A 21,983-nucleotide genomic window follows, 5' to 3' on the forward strand; every position below is an offset into this window, starting at 1 on the left:
CTGCCTAAGGATTAAATTGTAGAACTCTCTGCTCCTTTTCCTGCACTGTGTCTGCCTGCCTGCCTCTCACCATGATGACAATGGACTAAACCTCTGAACCCATAAGCCAGCCACAATGAAATGTTTTCCTTTATTAAGAGTTGCCTTGGTCATGGTGTCTCTTCACAGCAATGGAAAACCTAAGACAGCACCCACCCAGTTGCCCACAGTGGGATGGTGCTGCTCTTTGAGGTGGGCCTTATCGGAATCTGACTCTAGAAGAAGGCCTAGCCTCTGGCATTGCACTCTGCCCCGTCATGCGCCTCTGGTCCTGTGCTGTCAGACCCCGTAAGAAGGCTACTGAGGCTGTGACTAGCATCTTTATTGGCTGGGTGGGGTCTGATGAAGGTTGAGGGCAGGGGATCTGAGTGTCTTTGGGGCTTGCTCCTGGCTCCCCACATATCAGGTAACTTTCCTGGGCAGAGGATTAATGATTCCGCTCTCTATATACTCAAAAACCGTGTATGGGTCCTGGTCACCGTTGACAATGATGGCCCGATCATAGTACTGCTCCAGGTCCCCAGAGTTCCTGTAGAACAAGTCCGTTTGGAGCTTGATGTACTCCTCTGAATCCTTGGGGTTCTGCAGGAGGCGAGCCTGGACCTCTATGGTGGGAGGGGGCTTGTACATGAGATGGAACCTACAAGGGAAGCAGATGACAACGGCCTCAGTCCTCTGTTGCCCTCACTATAGTGCCCTTGTCCTGTCACCATGACTGCCAGACACAAATGCCAGCTGGGCATCAGGACTAGCCTCAGGCTTCTGGGGCAAGAAGCTATGATCCCAGCTCAGGAAAAGGACAGAGGCCAGTGAGTGGGGGTTGAATATAAAGTCACAGTAAAAGCCAGATCCCCCTTTGATCTCAGAGGCCCAGGCGGGCAGATCTCTGCAAGTTCCCGGCTGCCAGGTCTGTGTCGTAAGACCCCACCTGAAAACAAAGCAAACAACACACAAAAGGCCCAGTTCCTTCATTCTTCCTTTCCCCTACTTTTGTGGCACCCTCTACCCCCGCCCCCTGCTCTCCCCGAGTCATGTGTGCAGCTGCTGAAGGCCAAAAGAAGACGCTGGGATCCCTGGAACTAAAATGCTACACTTTCTGCAGGCAGCCTGTATGAGGCATGGAAGAAGGGAGCTCTCTCTTGGCCCACCCTCGCTCTCACTCCATTCCTCCACTGGCACTGGAGCCGACTTGTTTGGGATTCCAGCGTATACTGAAGACCAACTCTTGAATCTTCCATTGGCAGACTGGTATTGTTGGATCAGTCGTTCTCCATCTTCCTAGTGCTGCCACCCTTTAATACAGTTCCACCCATCCTTAAAGCTATTTCATTGCTGCTCCATAACTGTAATTTTGTTATGAATTGTAATATAAATAGCTGATATGCAGGGTATTTGATATGCGACCCCAAAGGGGTTGCAACCCACAGGTTGAGAACTTATCAGTTAGCTGGACCACAGCCTGTAAACCACTCTAATAAATCCCACATATGGGCTGGAGAGGTGGCTCAGCGGTTAAGAGCACTGACTGCTCTTCCAGAGGTCCTGAGTTCAAATCCCAGCAACCACATGGTGGTTCACAACCATCTGTAATGAGATCTGATGCCCTCTTCTGGTGTGTCTGAAGATAGCGACAGTGTACTCAGAGGCATAAAGTGAATAAATAATTCTTTTAAAAAATCCCATATAGATTCATTCTACCACTTCTGTTCCTGTACAGAACCCCAATAGATACTGGTTCTGGGGTCTAGAACAGGAAAATGTTCTTCAGCAGCTCCGAATGCTGCTCTACTGCTTGGACTTAGGATCCAGCAGACCCAGTGGTCCTTGAGATGCTGTTTAGAGCCTGTGGCAGCCCCTATAGGTGACTCACAGAAGATTTGGGACTTGGGAGCAAGACTCTACCATTGTCTGTAGACAACTATTTCCGTAAGAGACAGCTCTTGGCCTGCTATTGGGCCTTAGTGAAAACAGGACATTTGACAGTGGGCCACCAAGTTACCATGTGACCTGAGCTGCCCACCATGAGCTGGGTAATATCTGGCCCACGAAGACATCGTGGGATGTGCACAGCAGCAACCCATTATCAAGTGAAAGTGAATACATGACTGGGCCTGAGCAGGCCCTGGGGGCACAAGCAGGTTGCACGAAGGAATTGCCCAAATGCCTGTAGTTTCTACTCCCGGCACGGTGCCATCGGCCTCTGGGCATGCACTCCTTCTGGGGTGAGGAAGAAGACTGGGGCCTGGTTTACTGATGGTTTCCCACGCTGTGCAGGCACCGCTCAGAAGCACAGCATTACAACCCCTTTCTGGAACAACCCCGAAAGATACCTCTGAAAGGAAAATCTTCACAGAGGGCAGAATTTCGGGCGGTACACATGGCCGTGTGTTTTGTTTGGAAGGAGAAATGGCCAGATGTGTGACTGTTCACTGATTCAGGGACTGTAGTTAAGGGGTTGGCTGGATGAACAGGGACTTGGAAAAATCGTGATTTGAAAATTGGTGAGAAGGACACCTGGAGAAGAAGTGTGTGAATAGATCTCTGCAAATGGGTGAAGGATGTGAAGATATGTGTGTCCCATGTAAATGCTCACCGACAGGAGACTTTAGCCGAGGAGGAGGTCAGTAATCAAGGAAATATGATGATCGTTCTGTGGCAGTCAGCCTCTCTACCCAGTCAGTCCTGTCATTGTCCAGTGGGCCCATGAACAAAGTGACCATGGTGGAGAGACGGGGGTTAAGTATGTGCTCAACACCATGGACTTCCACTCACCAAGGCTGACCTGGCTACAGCCGCTGCTGACTGCCAGGTCTGCCAACAGCAGAAACCAACACTGAGTTGGTCTTCTGAGTTCATGGCCAGCCTGGGGTCTGCAAAGCAAGTGTAACAGCCAGGCTGTTACACACACACACACACACACACACACACACACACACACACACACACACACACACACACACACACACACACACGCACACCTGTCTCGAAGAAAGCAAGAAAGCAAGCAAGAAAGGAAGGAAGGAAGGAAGGAAGGAAGGAAGGAAGGAAGGAAAGACAGACAGACAGACAGAAAACCCATCACAGGTGTACCCAGCCACTTGAGTTTTAGTTAGTTCCAGATGTGGACAAGTTGACAACCAAGAGCTGCCACCACACAGAATCTCTTCTGTGTAGGACTTCCTGCTGTCCTGGAACTCCCCATGTAGACCAGACTAGCCTCAGAAGAGCTCTGTCTACCTCTGCTCCCAAGTGCTGGGATTAAAGACATATACTATTACAATGGGCTTATTATTTTTATTTGTGTGTGTATGTGTATGGATGCATGATGTATACGTATGTATGTATGGCTATATGTGTATGTGTTTGTATGTGTATGTATGTGTATGAGTATGTGAGTTTGTGTGTGTGTGTTTGTGTATGTGTGTGTTTGCTGTATATGTATGTATATATGTGTGTGTTTGTGTGTGGGGGTGTGTGTATGTGTGTGTTTGGTGCATATGTATGTGTGTGTTTGTGTGTGTGTAGGTGTATGTATATGTGTGTGTACATGTGGTATGTGTGTGTACACGTATGTGTCTTGGTGATTGAACTCACGTCCTCATGCTTGCAAGGCAAGCATTTACCAACTGAGCATCTTCCCAGCTTTGTCTGCACCTTTTTCATCCTTGCAAACATGATTTGTCCAGTACTTAGAGCCTACCCACCCGGTGCAGCCATTTCTGAGGCTGGAGTCTAGCTGGGGGCCAGGAACACGGTAGCAGGTACTTCACCAGTCTGCTGCTGCCGGGCCTGGTATATCCCTTCCCTCTTCACCCTTCAGACAGAGGGAGCCAAAGGCGTACCCAGAGGAGCTCACTGAACAAGCTTGTTTCTTGCCTCTGTCTGTAGAAGCCAGCACTACCCTGAAGCAGGCCCACAATAGCACTGCATGCCTAGATGAAGAGGTGCTCTCGGGGGACCTGGCCATCAGCAGACCTCCATGACCAGCCACCAGGAAGCCCTGACCAACCTTTCTCCTGTGACAGGGTCTGTCCTTCTCAGTGTGAGCCGCTCTAGGATGGAATCCAACGGCACATTCAGGAAGAACACCCTGGAGAGAGACCACAGTAGTCAGAGTTGTCACTGTCTGGGCCAGGCAAAGCGTTGACAGCCTGGGCCTGCTAATCCTGGGGAGACGGTTCCTCCTGGCAACACGATTTCGTACATAGCAAACTCACCAAGAGCCCGGAGCCCCACCCACCTTCTCTGTCCACTCACTCTCCAGGTCAGTAACACCCTAATGGCAAAAATAGGGTGAGTAAAGACTGCCTAGTAGCCCAGAGCCTTCCAGAGTCACCCACTGGCCACCCTGTCCCCTTCCCTCTGCTGTCTCCACCCCTTCTCCCCCAACCCCCCGCCTCTGTTGTGGCCCTGGGGGACACTGACCCTCTTGTCACTCATTTACCTCCATAGACCGAGTCCTGCTATAGTCAACCACAGGGAACCCCATGGTTGTCATTATTCCCCACATGTGGGTATCTATGTATTTCAGGGAGGGTCTGCCCCAGATTCCCGAGGCAGCCAAGTGTGTCCTTGCTTCATTCCTCTTGACTGGGAGACACCTTTTCCCTCTGGCCCTAGCTGAGCTCAGGCTCCTCCTGGCTGCAGGGCTCCTGCAAAATGCAGACCCAAGCCAAGCCAGGCAGGTCACCTGCTGACTGCACAGTGGGAGAAATGGAAGCCAAGACTTAGCCAGAGGGCCTCCAGAAGAAGGCAGCTTGCTCAGAGCCACCAGGGAGGTGGCCAGAGACACTAGGACCAAATGTTGCCTGAGGCCGATGCTTGAGTTTGACTGACACAGGTGTGCAAATTTCTTTCCCTTAGGCCAGCTCTCTCTGGGTCTCCTTCTAAGACTTACCCAAAATTACTTTTTTTTTTTAATTTTTAAAAACGTTTATGTACTCATTTGGGGGGAGGTAGCGAGTGGACATGCACCACAATGTGTGCGTAGAGGTCAGAGAATAACCATGAGGACTCCTGCAAGCTCTAATGGAGACGAAAGGATGAAACTCGGTTCAGCCCCACTTACTAAGCCCAAACTGGTTCACACTTCTAAAGTCTGACACCAGATGGGTCATTTTAGCCGTATTTAAGCACAGCACAGTTTTGGGGAAATGTTTCCCAATGACGGTTAACTCAATCCTGCGTACAAAAAGTTTAAGACATGTTTACATTGGAACTCTACAAAGAACACATGGCTTCTTCCATAAAGATGATCAAGGCAAAGACCTCGGGAGAACGACGGAGTCATGGTTGGCCTGGCGCTATGGAAGTTACTTAGGCTGTTGTAAATCACATGTGACATCTCTCATAAGGATGCATTGAACTGAGAAGCTTAAAAAAAAATAGCCCAATATTCAGTGGAGAAAAGTTAGGGATGAACAGACATAATTGTCTGGGGATGTGGGTGAAGCCCTGCAGACAGCAAAACTCACCAGGTGGTAAGCCCGTCCGTTCCCAGCATTCCAGCCAGAAGGCAGGCAAACATCTCTTTCCTTTGAAACATGCATGCGTGTTTAACCTTCCTGGATTCTTAGTGTTTGTCTGTGAGGGCAAGCATCCGGTACCCACAGACAAGTTCCAGGAGTCCATTTCTCCTTCCACCGAGTGGGTCCCAGGGATTGAACTCAGGACATCAAGCTTGGCAGTCGCCCTCACCTACTGAGGCTGTGACCTACTACATGACACAGTTCAAGGACACAGGCCTCCTGATGGAGAAGGCACACTGGCGGGAAAATGAGGCAGCTCTCACATCATCTCTGCTGACACGAAGCAGAGAGCAACAGGAAGTTGGGATGGGTCATAAAAACCTCAAGGCCTGTCTCTGGTCCCAGTGATAGACTTTTGCTAGCAAGGCTTCCACTCCTAATGGTTCCAGAGCCTTCCTAGAAGGCACCAAGGGGCCACACACAGCAGCCAATTATGGTCCCTTCACATTCAAACCACACAGACACCTGGACACTTGCTGTCGTGCACTAGAACATGTATGAGCTCAAATAAAAAAAACACCACCACCACAACAAAACCCAGATGAACACCAGACAGGCAAGCAGAGCCCAGAGTTCCTTCTAAGGACAGACACTCCCAGGACTTACCTCCTTTTCCCTTGCCCGGTGTGATGATTTTGCTTATGCTTGGCTCAGGGAGTGGCACTATTAGGAGGTGTGACCTTTTTGGAGTAGGTGTGACACTGGGGGCATGGGCTTTAAGACCCTCATCCTCGCTGCCTGGAAGCCAGTCTTCTGTCTGCCTTTGGAACAAGGGGTGGAACTCTCAGCTCCTCCAGTCCGGTGCCTGCCTGGACACTGCTATGTTCCTGCCTTGATGATAGTGGACTGAACCTCTGGACCTGTAAGCCAGCCCCAATTAAATGTTGTCCTTATAGGAGTTGCCTTGGTCATGGTGTCTGCTCACAGTGGTAAAACCCTCCCTGCCGGTGCCGAGTTTAACTGCAGCTACCCAATGAGGCAGCACAGCTGGTTCCCAGCAGCCTGGCAAACCAGAGCCATGACCAGCCTTTCCTCACCGCACTGCTGTCTGTCAGGCTCGTTCACTCTCTTGACACTGAGAATGATGTTGTCATCTACAAAGTTTACACTCAAGGACCAAATCAGGTTACAACCCATATGCTTTCGCACTTACTTGCACACACACATGCTCATACACACACACACTCATGTTTTACTAGCCCAGGCTGCAAGTGGCCCACGGGCTTGAGGTGAACACACCTGCTTCCTAGCGACTCCAATTCAGATGCACAGGACACCACCAATACAATGCAGTATTCGAAGCGCTGTATAAATTAGTGAGTCAAGTCCACCAATACATTAAAAGAGTAATTCACTATTACAGCGAGGTGGGCTTTAACCTGGGGATGGAAGCCTAACACTTTTCAACTCAACTTTACATTTAAAGTGAAAATTACCATATTTTAGACTAAGTAGACAGCCTTAGTATGTAGCCTAGCCTGCTGCTGCTGCTGCTGCTTCGCAGCTCACGATGGCCTTGGATTCTCAATCCTCCTGCCTCCAGCTCCTGGGTGTTACAATTGCAGGTGCATGCCACTGTGCATGAGGAGAGAGGACAAGACGGGTCAGCTTACAAAACAGCAGAACTCCTAACGCCAAGCAAAAGGTGAAAGACTGAACGCTTTCCCCTGAAACAGGTCACAGGGCAGGGGTATCTGCTCTTACTACCCCTGCTAGACCACAAGTAGTACACATACACACACACACACACACACACACACACACACACACACACACACACACACACACACACAGTGATTTTAAGAAAACTGTATACCAAACTATGTTAAAAATAAAATATAAGCTAGAATGGGGAAAATATTTGGGAAATGCGTATCGGATTTGTATCCATATTTCAGAAACTGCGAGCTGCACACATGGTTGGCAATGCACGGTTGGCAACGCACGTGTGAGTGCTCCGGGCTGATATACAAACGGGAAGGTGGGGTTGGGGATTTAGCTCAGCGGTAGAGCGCTTGCCTAGGAAGCGCAAGGCCCTGGGTTCGGTCCCCAGCTCCGAAAAAAAAGAACCAAAAAAAAAAAAAAAAAAAAACCAAACGGGAAGGTGGAGCACGCGAAGGCAGGTTCTGGAAAAAGACTCAAGTTGCCTCCCCCTTCCAACAAAGACCCAGCCTCTGTCCTGGGGAGCCCTCCTTTCAGGCCGACAGGCACGGGGGCTCTGTCCAGGCCATCTCTGACTGCCCTGGCCATTCTGGCCATGGGACAGCTTATGGTGTTTCCTCTCAGGAAGAACGACACAGTGACCACCACTAAAGGAGGAGCTGGGAAGAGGAAACATATACGGGGCAGCAGACTGGGGCTGAGGATGGCCAAACGCCGAACAGAGCACACTGCTTGACTGGGAGCACCATCTGGGACAGGGAAGGAGAGGATGATGCCAAGGCAGTCCTCTGTCATCAGCAGACTTCAGGGTGTTCCCGAGCACAAAGCAGAAGGAGCCAGTTCTTTTTTTCTTTTTAGGTTTTTTTTAGATGTAAATATTTTTTATTTTATGTGCATGAGTGATTTGGCTACAGGTGTGTCTTGTGTTCCACATTCGTACCTGCTGCCCACAGAGATCGTAAGAGCATCAGATCCCCTACAACTAGCCTATGGATGTGAGTCGACATGTGGGTGCTGGAAACAGAACTCAGGTCTTCTGCCAAAGCAACAAGTGCCCTTAGCTGCTGAGCGTGCGCGTGAGGAAGCCATAAGCCATCCTTGGGGGTGGTCCTGAGAGACTCTGTCCACCTTCTTTGAGATAGGGATCTCTCATTTTTCTCGAGCGAGCTCACCGATTGAGCTACACTGAGTGGCAGGGAAGCCCAGGGATCTTCTTGTTCCGGTCTTCCCAGTGCTCGGGTTACAGCCACACGCCAGCATACCCAGCATTTTTCTGTGCATTCTGGTGATGGGACCCAGGAAGCACTTTACTGACTGAGCCACTTCCCAGCCTCACCGTCTCCACTACACGTTAGGACCCTACTGGAGGATACTCAGTCTCAGACTCAAACTTTGCCAGGCTTATGGACATCAAGGGCCAGGACAGGAGTTGAGCCTGCCTTGTTGATGCTGTGTCCTTCCCGCCCTGCAAATGCTCACAGCCAAAACCTATGCTGAAAGTGGACAGCTGGCTGTCAGCACACGAACTGGTCCAACTCCGTCTCACAGCAAAGCACAGCTTTGACTCCCTGCTGTCGGCTTCTTGGCTCTCCTGGCAGGTGCCTGGGTCACAGGCAAAGCCTGCTAAGATTCCTGGAATTAAGTGTTGAGGGTGGCTGTGTCCAAACGGAGCAGTGGGGACATGAGAAGAGTCTGGACACCAGGCTTCCCTTGCCAGGATTTTAAAGTGTTTGCTTTGCAGATGTTTCACTGTAACGCACTTCCATGAAAATCAAGGGCCAAGCCTTGCCAGCTGGTCCTACCAACCTGAGCGCCGTGTGTCTGGCCGTGTGTAGCAGTGACAACTCTGCTCACCTCCAGTCCCCACTCCTTCAAGATAAGGGCTCCCGCTGGCCATTTCTTGTTGAAACCAGTGCATAATTGACTGCACAAACTTACCCTGTGGGATGTGCAGTCTCTCCAGGGCAAGCAACAAAACTCACTCTCCGGTGCTAACCAATAAATTAGTGCACACTCTTGGCAGTTTACCAAGTGCATTTCCAAACGCAGCAGCCCAGTTGAAGGGAGGAATGACCCAGGATACTCTAGCATAATCCAGCTCTTTTGAAAAAGCCCTCTAAAAATGTCTACCTCCTCTACACCAAGAAGAAAGGAAAAGAAATTTTCCCCATGTGCACACTGCCACCCAGGAGCTCCCCAGACAATGAGGAAAAGCCAACTGTCAGAGCCAGGTGGTTCTGCAAGATTCTCCCACAGAGAAAAGCAATGAATTTAAGGGAAAAAATGACAGTAGACAAGCTGGCCACCAACAGTAAAGCCAAATCCCTTAGCAGGATTCCTAGAGGACCCAAGACATCTCAGGCCATCCTTGGGGCTTGGTAGGAACAGGAGGATGGAGGTGGGACAGAAGTGTTCAGCTGCTCGAGCCTTCTGGTAGGGTTTCATTGGTCACTGGCTGGCATGTGCACTCTCATACAGGCTTTGAACCCAAAGGGCTGAGACCCGCATTCCTGAGACAAGAAGCCAACAGGACGCAAGACCTTCTAGGCTCTGGTGAGCCTGAAACATCTTCATTTGAGCAGCTTTTATGCCCTCAATTCCATGTTCAGACTCCCCCCATTATTCTGTTGTTTTAAAAACTAAGTTCTTGGGCTCAGGAAATAGTTCAAGAGATAAAGTGGCCTCCTTTCAAGAGCAAGGACCTGAACCAATCTGCAGGGCTTATCTATAGATGGATGGATGGATGGATGGATGGATGGATGGATGGATGGATGGATGGATGGACAGATGGACAGAGAGATTCCTGAGGTATGTGCTGGCTATCCCAGTGCTGGGAGGCAGAGACAGGTAGATTCTCTAGAGTTTATGACCAGCCAGGCTTGCCCACTTGGCAAGTTCTAATCCAGTCAGAGACTCTTTCTCAAAAGAGAAGGCATTGCCTTAAGAATGAAAGCTATGGGTAACCTCTTTGACTTGTACAATCAGGCCACAGGTCCATGTGTCCTTTACAGCTTGACCAACATCAAACATTGACAAAAGGGTGCAGATACTTTTTTTAAAGAAAGAAGATATATTTATTCAATATGTATATGTGAGTTCCTGTATACATACATGTTCCCCACGTGTGTGCCTGGCTCCCACAGAGGCTGGAAGAGGGTGTTGGATCCCCTGAGATGGAGTTACATGCATTTGTGAGATCCCAACTGGATGCTGAGAACCGAATCCCTGTCCTTTGCAAAAGCAGACTGCGTTCTTAACCATGGAGCTATCTCTCCAGCCATCAGAATACAAATGTTTTTGTTCTGATCACTGTCTGGCTAACGCAACCAAGTGGCCCAGCTGGTATGATATGGGAAGATGTTCTAGTTTTATTTCCATTGCTGTGATGAAATACCCTGACCAAGGTTACAGTCTATCATAACAGGGATTTCAGAGTGGCAGGAACTAGAAACAGCTGGTCACATCATCTCCCCAGTCAAGAGCAGAGAGAATGAAGACATGCTTGCTTGCTTGCTTTTAGCTAGCTTTCTCCTCTCTTACACTATTTAAGAATCTCTGCCTAGGGAATGGTGCTACCTATGTGGACTGTGTCTTCCCATATTAATTAACAGTCAAGACAGCCACCCCAACTCCAGACACGCCTGATATCAAAAATTCCTTATTAAGACTCTCTTCCCACGTGATACTAGGTTGATTCAAGTTGACAGTTAAAACGATCCAGAAAGGTTTGGAAACATGTCCTTTGTGGGACCTTCTTGTTTGAGATGACTATGATTTTGAAATGAAGAAACAGAGATATTGACTTGTGAGTATTAATACAACAAATGGTGCACAGCACAGAGATGTACTCACGGTATATTAAATGAAAACAATAACATTGGGACCAGAGACTAAAGACACATGGTAGAATGCTTGCCTAGGTAGCATGAGGCCCTCGGTTCTGTTCCCAGCACTGCAGAAATCGGCATGTGGTGCCTGCTTGTAACCCCAACATTTAGGAAGTGGAAGCAGGAAGATCAGAAGTCCAAGGTCACTTTCAGCTGCATGAACAGTGAACAGAGAGGTGAAATTGTCTGATGCCACTCGAAGGTGACCAGGACAAGCCAGGCGTGCTGCTGTACCCTGCACTGCTTACTCAAGACTGACACAAGACGACGCTGGTGAGCTCAAGGGTTTGAGGTTACCTCGGACAACATGGTGAGATCTTGTTTCCAAGACAAAACAAAAGCCCGGTGGATAGAATAATAAAGATAACCCTCTCTTGACACTGGTAGGACTACAAGCTCGCACACCCCTCATCCTTCATGGTTTGCTGGGGATTTAGCCTCTGCAGGTCAGGGGGAACCTGGGCAATAACAGCACTTGTCCATTCCCCTGGTGTAAATTCTCCCAGCATATCTGCAAACTGCTTATCTGACAGCCTGAGCACGGAGCTGGGAATGATACAGAGAGTGATGTCTCAGGAGCTGGAACACATTGGCTCTTGTGCCTGCCACATGCCTCTGGGGACCACATGGCTGAGGGGTTCTTGAGCTTTGAGCTGGGTCCTGTGGATACACTGCTTTACTCCATCCTCACAACACCCTGTGAGGCTATGGTACTATGAGGACATTAACACATCTCAGGCTATGAAGATCCAGGCCCTGGACAAAGCTATTCAGCTGAAAAGTGCCTGAGACCTGGCCTTGGGACCGCTTCCAGATGTTTGTTTGCCCTCGGCTTCCAGATGTTTGTTTGCCCTCAGCTTCCAGATGTTTGTTTGCCCTCAGCTTCCAGATGTTTGTTTGCCCTCAGCTTCCAGATGTTTGTTTGCCCTCGGCTTCCAGATGTTTGTTTGCCCTCAGCTTCCAGATGTTTGTTTGCCCTCAGCTTCCAGATGTTTGTTTGCCCTCAGTTTCCAGATGTTTGTTTGCCCTCAGCTTCCAGATGTTTGTTTGCCCTCAGCTTCCAGATGTTTGTTGCCCTCAGCTTCCAGATGTTTGTTTGCCCTCAGCTTCCAGATGTTTGTTTGCCCTCAGCTTCCAGATGTTTGTTGCCCTCAGCTTCCAGATGTTTGTTGCCCTCAGCTTCCAGATGTTTGTTTGCTCTTAGCTTCCAGATGTTTGTTTGCCCTTAGCTTCCAGATGTTTGTTTGCCCTTAGCTTCCAGATATTTATTGCCCTCAGCTTCCAGATGTTTGTTGCTCTCAGCTTCCAGATGTTTGTTTGCCCTCAGCTTCCAGATGTTTGTTTGCCCTCAGCTTCCAGATGTTTGTTTGCCCTCAGCTTCCAGATGTTTGTTGCCCTCAGCTTCCAGATGTTTGTTTGCTCTTAGCTTCCAGATGTTTGTTTGCCCTCAGCTTCCAGATGTTTGTTGCCCTCAGCTTCCAGATGTTTGTTTGCTCTTAGCTTCCAGATGTTTGTTTGCCCTCAGCTTCCAGATGTTTGTTTGCCCTCAGCTTCCAGATGTTTGTTGCCCTCAGCTTCCAGATGTTTGTTGCCCTCAGCTTCCAGATGTTTGTTGCCCTCAGCTTCCAGATGTTTGTTGCCCTCAGCTTCCAGATGTTTGTTTGCTCTTAGCTTCCAGATGTTTGTTGCCTTTAGCTTCCAGATGTTCGTCCCTGACCTCCTTGTGCTATGCTTACTTCCTTCCAAGTTAGTGAGGGAATGACTTCAGTGACCCCTGCTCTGGGCCTTCAGGAGGCCAGAGTTGTGACAGTTACCATTGCAAGAGCAAGAGACCTACCGGGGCTAATTCCTACTCTCTGGCTTCCTTTCCTCTGGCCTGCTAAAGCCATTGTATCCTGGAGGAAGTCATATTTTCCTTTGTCCCACTGCCTGCCTGGCACCACGTCCTTATGATTTCAAGTGTTTTGCTTCTTTGCTTCAGTTTGAATCTGTGGTCTTCTGTTCATTTTCAGCACTAGCACCAGCACCAGCACCGTCATCATTAGTCACCACTGTAACTACCATCACCCCATCATCATCATCACCTTCACCACCATCACCACCATCACCATGGTAACCACCATCATCACCATCAGTGCCATCAACGCTGTCATCACCATTGATGATATCATCATCACCATTAACAGTGGCACCATCAACACCTTAGTCACCAACACCATCGTTTCTATCAAAAACTTTCGTTAACTACGTGCCAGAGATTTGTACTAAGCACATCACACATTACGGCACCCACCCTCCGCCATGAGAAACACCTGCATAGGTGCTGTGGCCCTGGCATTCAAGGGTCAGCCTAGAGGCTTTGTGCTGTCTCTAGGCTGCGCTCCAGGTCCATCAGACTCCGCGTACTCTGTCGCCGCCCTGTGCTCCTGTGTCAAACAACAGTGAATCACTCTCCCGAGTTGATGGGACATTCCAGATCTCAGGGAGACTTGGGGCTGCACAGTGAACACTGAAGCCGCGTAACTCACAGGATGTGGCTCAGGGCTCTCTGTGTCTGCCCTAGGACTGACTGACTCCTCACTATCTTCAGGAGGGATGGCGCACAGCTAGCTGCCTCCTGGGGCCAAAGACAAACAATGCAGATTACACACACACACACACACACACACACACACACACACACACACACACACACACACACACACACGGTGGCTGCCTTGCCTGAGGACTCTGACACTGTTTTTCTTTCCAATTTTAGTATATGTGCTGCCGAAGCGAGCACGACACTGTTTTTCTTAAACCGACACTTTAATTACTCCAAAATTATGTTAACTCCTTGCAGAAAAGCAGCAACAGCCCTCTTCTGAGGAGTTTCATCACAGGAAGTTGGGCTGTCTCCAGAACACTCGGTTAAAAGGAAATAGACGTCTTCAAAATAAAGGCAAGGAGTCCGACCTTTGTCTGCCCCTCCAGGGGTCAGAGACTCGGAGGGGCCAGAAACCTCCCAGTTTACACACAGAAAGGAAAGGAAACACCCTTTGGCTCTGCAACGTAATAGGCTTTACTTCTGGAAAAAAAAAACAAGCCCAATTAAATATTAATAACCAGTGGTATTAATTAAGGGGGAAGAGTCCATCAAGAGAACCCCAATATGTTTACAGTGTCCCCAGGAAACTGGGAAAATTCACAATCAAGTGTGTAAATGTTCTAAAAAAGGATCTTGAATATTTTATGAATATTTGTCATAAAACAGAAATAATAACCACTGTGCAGAGCTATTAGAATTAATATTTATGCCGCCCGCCATGAAATATTCATGGGGACAGAGAGAGGGGGGCCTAAGACAAGAATTAATTTACATTGGGCTCGGTTTACCCGCTGGCTTGATGTTTAAAGCCAGTTGACAAGCCTCCCTATGAATCCACCAGTCACTTCCCTACAGTCTAGGACGTGGAGGGGGTGGGGACTGGTCCAGGCTGCTGACAGCTCACAGATTGAGTTTCTGACAGCCCTGAAAAAAAACCTAAGTGGCCCCCCACCTTTTTTCCCTTATTCCATTGCCCAAGGCGCTCTGTTCCAAAACCGTTAGTCCCATCTCCCCTTCCATCTGCTGGAATTAACGAATTAATGAGCGCCGATACACTTTACTGGTGGGCCCTATGAATGTTTACAGGCGATTAAATTATAATGCAGGGTGGCTGTATAATTCATGAACCAATTAAAGAAAGTGTTAGTTGATTTGATGGGACTAGGACGTACAAAATGCATTTAACTAATGGGGAGCCTCGGGCTGCCGAGGGCCAGCTCCCCTCTCAGATTACGCAGCTAATTGCCCGACTTTGCGGGGCTGTCACAGATAGCCATGCATATTTCATTGTTCTCAAATACTTCAATTGTCTGCGTCAGTGCTGGGGCTGTAATGTGGAGAGGCCAGGCCAAAACTTGGGTGTCGTTACAGTGTCTGGCCTGGCCTCACCAGAAACCTAGACCAGCGAGCTCAACCACCAGCCATTAGGTGATTAAAAGGCTCAGCATGTCGTCAGTTGTCTTCTGTTTGACTAGGGACACTCACTCCACTCGCTGACTTCATGACCTTGGGGACCCTAGGGACTTGACCCCCTTTTATCAGGGGAGATGGGAACTGAATTTTGCAACCCCCTGTATTGTTTCTACCCTGGGAGCCCTCCCCAGCACAGTACCCATCCAGCGTTCTGGGGTTCTAAGGGTCCCCCTGGTTTTCCCCAGGGCAGCTCACCTGGAGGCACTTGCCACTCTAAGTGTCTCCTTCAGGCCTGACTTTGTCCATTTGTACAAAGCAGCCACTCGGGGCTTCATTAAATGCAGATCACGGCAAACTTGGACTTAAACTTGAATTTCTACCACTGGATGCTTGAGGGGCTCAGGAAAGGAAACAGGCAAAAAAGCAGCGGTACCCATCCCAAGCATAAGAAGTTGCCGGTGCCAGAGAAGAGGGAGGGCTGGAGGAGGTGAGAGAGGGCCCCACCTCCTAACTGGAGCAGCTGGATGCCTGGGGGAGGGTCTGCCTGCTGACTCCACCCACCCCAAAGTTTTCTAGCTCCCCTCAGACGGTCAGAACCTCTGGTCAGAACCTCCGTAGTGACTGAGTCATACTGTCATCTCTGGGCATCCAAGTCAAATCACATGAGAGAATTACATAGGAACGCCTGAATGCACACAGGCACACGCACACACATGCACACAGGTGCATGCACACGCACACACACACTCACGGAAACATGCATGCACACAGTCACACATGCACGTGAGCAAATTAAAAGCCTGCAAGGAGCTCGGTCAAGCCCATATGTTTGCTCCTACTCGTCCGCAGCTGAGGGGAGGACCGTACAGAACCAGCAGCTTCCCCTTTTCACAGACTTATCGTCGACGTCACACCCTTCTTGGGAAAAAGCAGAAGGCACCGTTTACTCACTTAGGGAGGGTGAGGATACTACTAGAGTTGAGGTGAAATGGATCTAACCCCAGGCTTAGCATCTAGGCTGACCTGATTGTCATCTGCTTCTGCTGAGTGTTTTCACAGAACCTGACTCCCGGGGTCTGGTCTCATTCCTTTTCTCCACCCTCTCCCTCCCTGCACCTCACAGCATGGGTCAGCCTTTGCTCCCCATCACACTATGCTGTCAAATTAAGCAACTGGCACTGCCTCCGGGTACAGCCTTGGCAGCCATCAGGATCTCTGGAGATGTGCGCTGGGAACCTCCTGGATGGGTGGCACAAACCCAGCAACCACAGGTGAGAGGAACCCAAACAGCAGCCAGTTCGCCTGCAAACTCAAGCTTGCTTTCCCATATTCACTCGGAGCCTCTGCTGAAGTGGGCCAGCGATGGGTGGTCAAGCTGGGCTTACCATATTCTAGCTTAAAAATTAAACCAAACTGTCATTTACCAGGCACACTGCCTTAGGGGCTTTAAAGATATCACCTTATGCCATCCGGGAAGGCAAATGGTATTCGTGTTGCATAAATGGGGAAACTGAGGCAAAGGAGTTCACATATCTTGACTCAGAACTTCTTCTGTAAGAATACATTAGCTGCACAAGAGGAAAACTATGTGGCCTTGTAGAACAGTCACCAATTGCTTGCAAACGACCATTACGAGGCCTGTTGATTTCCCTCATAGAAGGAGGGGTGAGGCGGGCTGTCTATACCCTCACCTGAGATGCCAGACACTGTTCCCCACCCCAGCTATATACACTCAGGTCTCAGGAGATGCTGCCAAATGTAGTGTGTATGGGTTGCCTGGAGACGGGGGAAGTACACCTAGATAGCTACAGAGACATTGGCATCCATGCTGGGGCAGACTTAAGGGGTCACCTATAATCCTGTACTGAGCCTCTCACTTGGGACTCTAAGCAAACCCAATACACTTATCAGTGTGCTAAGGTAGGCTTGAGTGGAACCTGGAGTTTGAGGCCAGCCTAGGCTTCAGTGTGAGACTCTCAAAAGACAAACAAAATTCCTGAAACATGTTAAAGGCTGTGTTACTGGCGTCGATTATAATAGTCTGGTTTTGCTCAACAAGGGAAGCAAACCTGGACAGATATATAGGCACCCAGTGGCTCAGAATGATCTGGGGGAGGGGAGAGGCAAGAGGACAACCAAAGCCCCCCACCCCATTTATACAGGTCTATTTGCTGTGTTTAGTGTGGCTGCACTGCTCTACCGACGGGGAAACGTTAACCATAAAGTCTTCAGAGAAAGACTATTGTACTGTAACGGAGGTAGGGTGTCAGGCCGGGGGAAGAAACCATTTGCTGGGCAAGTGCTCTGCCGCTCCAAGCTGCACCCTGAGCCTGAAAAGATTATTTTGTATTTGTTTCTTTTTATATATTGATTCTCAATGTATGCTTATGAATATTTTGCCCATATGGATGCTTATCATATGCATGCAGTGCCCATAAAAGCCAGAAGAGGGCGTCAGATCCCATGGAACTGGAGTTACAGATGGCCATGAGACCCAAGGTAGGTGCTGGAAACTAAATCCAATTTTTCTGCAAAAGCAGTCAGTGTTTTGAACTGCTGAACCATCTCTGCAGCCCTCAAAGATTGTCTTTAATAAAGGAAAAGTATCCATTTGAAGCGAAAGGAACAGCACAGTGGCACTGTGACTGGGCGTGGCATGTGTGTAGACCGGACTTGGTCCTCGCTGCTGAATTAGAATGCTCTTGTTTTGCTGTTACTGAGGACAGGATTTCATACCTCAACACCTGATACTCTGTGCTTTCTTTCCCCTCAGAGACGGAACTAAGATACACTGCTCCTGAGTGACACCTGCCACTAAAAAATCTTATCCTCAGCATCCTTGAAGACACATGGATGCCAGACTCCGGGAGCAGACAGAGGCGGATGAGTCAGACCCAATTGCCAGGTAAGAGGGGCTGTAAGTGAGAACAGAACAGCTCAGTACAGATCAATGCCTCAGGGCTAGGAAAACCAACCACTGTTGTCATTCAATCAGTAACCGTCTCCCCAGTGCTTCCCGTGGAGTCTCCACAGGGAGGTAGTAAAGGAGCCCACAGTGGCTGCTCTACACACCAGACATCATCTACCTGTGTTTGGAAAGTGGGGTGGATACCACGATTTGGGGATGGTGCCCTCCTGGGACAGGTGGTCCTGGGCTGTGTAAGAAGATAAGCTGAGCAAACCACAGAGGACGAGGGTAAGTAGTGCACCTCCATGGCACCCATGTAATTCCTGCCTCTTGGTTCCTGCCCTGACTTCCTGCTTTGGCTTTTCTGGGATTTCCTTAGTAATGGACTGTGGCTGTGAACCAGATAAGCCCTTTCCCGCCTGGGCACTGGTGGCTTACACCTTTAACCCTAACTCTGGGGGTGGGGGCAGGGACAAAGGCAGGCGGATCTCTAAGTTTGAGGCCATTCTGGTCTACAGAGGACAACCATGACTACACAGAGAAATGTCTGAAAAACCAAACCAAACCAAGCCAAGCCAAACAAACAAGCAAGCAAACAAAAAATTTCCTCCCACAAGTAAAAAAAATTAAAAGTAAAACAAAATGTGTTTTTACTAGAAAAGATGAAAAGGAAAAGAAGAGGAAGAAGATTATTATTATTAAAATATATTTTTTCATGGTGCCCTCTGGGTAGTCAGCCTTGTCCAGATGGAGCTGAGTATCTCCTTCCCAGCCAGCAGCTATCATAGACTTCCTGAAGTGGATGAGGAACACAGGCATCGTGTTTTCTATGAGAAGTGCATGGCCACAGAAGTAGCTGATGCTCTGGGTGAGGAGTGGAGGGTTTTGTGGTCAGAATCAGTGGTGAGAGCAACAAACAAGGTTTTGCCATGCATGAAGCAAACCCACAGCGCACCTGCTGTAGTGAGGGGCACTCCTGTTAGAGACCAGGGAGAGGGGGTTGGGGATTTAGCTCAGCGGTAGAGCACTTGCCTAGCAAGCTCAAGGCCCTGGGTTCGGTCCCCAGCTCCGAAAAAAAGAAAAAAAAAAAGAGACCAGGGAGAGCTGGAGAGGGGAAGGTTATTGCTGAGAGAGAGAGAGAGAGAGAGAGAGAGAGAGAGAGAGAGAGAGAGAGAGAGAGAGACTGACTACTGGACTGATAGAGAAATGCAGAATTAGAAGTTTTCCGTGTCTTTAAGATGGTGTCTGGCACTGTCAGAAAGCCCTTAAACAGAGAGGAGAGCAGCCGACGCACCCAGGAATCAGTGCCCTGTTCCTCCACTACCCTGACACACAAGCATTGCTGGAGAAATCAAACAGCACGCTAAGAAAACAAGGAGGATGCCGGGCACATTGAACTGTTGCCGAAGAGAATGAAGGCAGCCAATGAGAACACTAGGGTCAGATTGCAGGATTAAAGCACGCCACAGGTTAGGGAGAAAGAGCGAGAGCACTGGGCACACGAGTTCCTGTAGCTAAGGCTGTGGGCGGTGCACACAATCCTTGGCTTGAAAGCTTTTCCATGACGAGTCTCAGTGGTCACCAGCCTTTGTCCTCGGTGCTGATTGTGGGCTGAACGGAATCTTCTCCCTACAGGTTCTGGGTACCACTGTCCCCAACAGGATAAGAATGGGAGCCAGGGCTTGCAATGACTCTCCAGCTCTTCTAGGTCACATCCCAGGTACGGAAAGGCCAAGTTCAAGCCAGCTAATGTGCAGTGGTAACCACTGGACACTCTGGTGAGACAGTCACCTTACCAAGAGCCCTGGCCTCTTCAGAACCCACACCTAGTTCCGTGTAGGCAGGATGCAGAGGACAGAGCTCCCCCACTCTAAGGGTGGGAAGGTTGTTGTCTCTGGCCGCAGCTGAGCCCCAGGGCAGTGCCTTTGCTCAGTGGTGTTGGCGCATGCGCTCTCACGTTCTCTTCAAGCGGCTCTGCTCACTGCTTATGTTTTTGTTCTTTTAGTTTGCTTTGGAGTCACAGATTCACGTAGCCCAGGCTGACCTCGATCTGGTTAAATAGCCCAGGCTTACCTTGAATTCCTGATTTTCTCATTTCCACCTCACCGGCCACTACTATTTTTAACTAAGATGAAACCCACAGGATGTGAGACAAGTCACTTTATGGGGTACAAGTTAGTGGCACCCAGTATGTTCACAGTGGTACACACTTATCCTCCCCACTGTCACAGATGCTCTGCTTCTGCCTGTGGCCTTGGACAGTCCACGCACCCATGTGACGTCCCCTTCTGTGTGCTCGAGGCATCTTCGTTCACATGGCTAAGCTCAGGAGTCAGGAGGTGGCCCTCCTGGTCCTCACTTCGCACTCCTGGCCACAGGCTTCTCTGCTGGGCCTGGCTCTGTGCGGCACATTAGTCAGGGTTCTCTAGAGTCACAGAACTTATGGAATGTCTCTATATATTAAGGGAAATTACAGGAATGACTTACAGTCTGCAGTCCAACTAACCAACAGCGGGCAGCTGTGAATGGGGAATTCAAGACTCTAGCTCGGCCCCACGAGGCCAAGTGCTTCAGCTGGTCTCTGTCTACGCTGGAATCCTGAAGAAGCAGGTTCCGACAGACGCGCTGGCAAGTAAATGCAAGCAGGCGGAGAAGAGCGAGCCTTCCTTCTTCCAGTGTCCTATGTCCTCCAGCAGAAGGTGTGGCCCAGAGTAAAGGTGTGCACCACCACCCTACACCTAAGCTGTTCTTTCTGTGGAGCTTGCTCTGTCCGAGGCTGGCCCTGAACTCAGAGATCTGCTTGCCTCCGTCTCTTGAGGTTAGAGGTGTGTACCTACCTTGCTTGTGTCTAAACTTTTTATGGCCACTATGCCTCAAGAATTGGATCAAATACGTGCTTCATCCCATGTCAAGATCTGGATCACAGGTGTGCCCTCCATTTCTGGATTGTAGTTCATTCCAGATGTAGTCAAGTTGACAACTGGGCACAGCCATCACAGCAGGCCAGTCTCTTAGCCTGGGGTGTCCATGTCCTGGGTTGACACAGGCTCACCTCTAGGACTCTGCTGAGATGGCACTATGTTCCCGAGTTTTCACTTTGTCTCTTTGTAGATGGTGACACGTGTTTTATGTTTACTATTTGCCCCCTGCAGGGGCAGAAAGCACCTTCAATGTCCCCTGCTTTTAGCTCTTGGGACAGTGCCTGACACACAGTAGGTACACTGTAAATGTCCACCAACTAAAGTTGTGTCAGTCTTCGAGGAGGTCTCAGAAGGATGCGTTGAAACCAAAGGCATCGGGATAGATCTCAGGTATGGAGAACTGACACAGAGTCAGTTGTGGCTGTAGGAGGCGACAAGACAGAGCCCATGGGGGTGGGGCTTGGCATGGGCGTGGATCCCATCTGTCATCTTCTCATTTCCTCCAAGACAAACTTCCTCTGCCTTCCTGCCTCCAAAATATTGATGCGTATTTCAGAGTCCCGCGGTGTGAAGAGACAATGAGGGCCTGCATGAGAGTTGCTCGTGGGCTGGGCTTTGCAGCAGCCTCCCATGTCGCCTGTGGCCTCCCATGTCACCTGTGGCCGGCATCCCCTCCTCAGGCTCTGCTCGTAGCCTGGACAGATCCACCCTCTCTTCTATTCCTCTATAATTGCTGTTCAGCATGGGGACCAGAGATCTGTGGGACATAGCCTGGCTTTCCCAGCATTAGTCCTGAGCTGAGGAGACATCTCAGTCAGTGAAACGCTTGCCTTGCAAACACAAGGACCTGGTTTGATCCCTAGAATTTACAGGAGAAAACTGTGGTGGTGCATGCTTTTCATCCATGAGCCAGGGTGGTAGAGACAGGCGGGTCATGGGAGCCCCTGACAAGCTGTTCTCACTTTATCAGTGTGCTCCAGGCCAGTGAGGGACCTTGTCTTATGACCAAAAAAAATGGGTGACATCGCCTGAGGACAT

The 21,983-nt window shown here is 49.5% G+C and overlaps 1 protein-coding gene across 1 annotated transcript in view; it reads right to left on the reverse strand.

The window, feature by feature from the left end:
- Nucleotides 1-346: 346 nt before the first annotated feature.
- Nucleotides 347-21,983, reverse strand: part of Ak8 (adenylate kinase 8) — a 114,243-nt gene continuing 92,606 nt past the window's right edge. Inside the window, exons 12-13 of the mRNA XM_032902964.1 lie at nucleotides 4,049-4,129; nucleotides 347-679 (exon numbers count right to left, since the gene is read on the reverse strand). Coding sequence (XP_032758855.1) covers nucleotides 442-679; nucleotides 4,049-4,129 — 319 coding nt within the window. The 3' untranslated portion in view covers nucleotides 347-441. The remainder of the gene's footprint in view (nucleotides 680-4,048; nucleotides 4,130-21,983) is intronic.

Source organism: Rattus rattus, chromosome 5 (genome assembly GCF_011064425.1).
Source record: "Rattus rattus isolate New Zealand chromosome 5, Rrattus_CSIRO_v1, whole genome shotgun sequence".
In the NCBI taxonomy this organism is placed as follows: domain Eukaryota; kingdom Metazoa; phylum Chordata; class Mammalia; order Rodentia; family Muridae; genus Rattus; species Rattus rattus.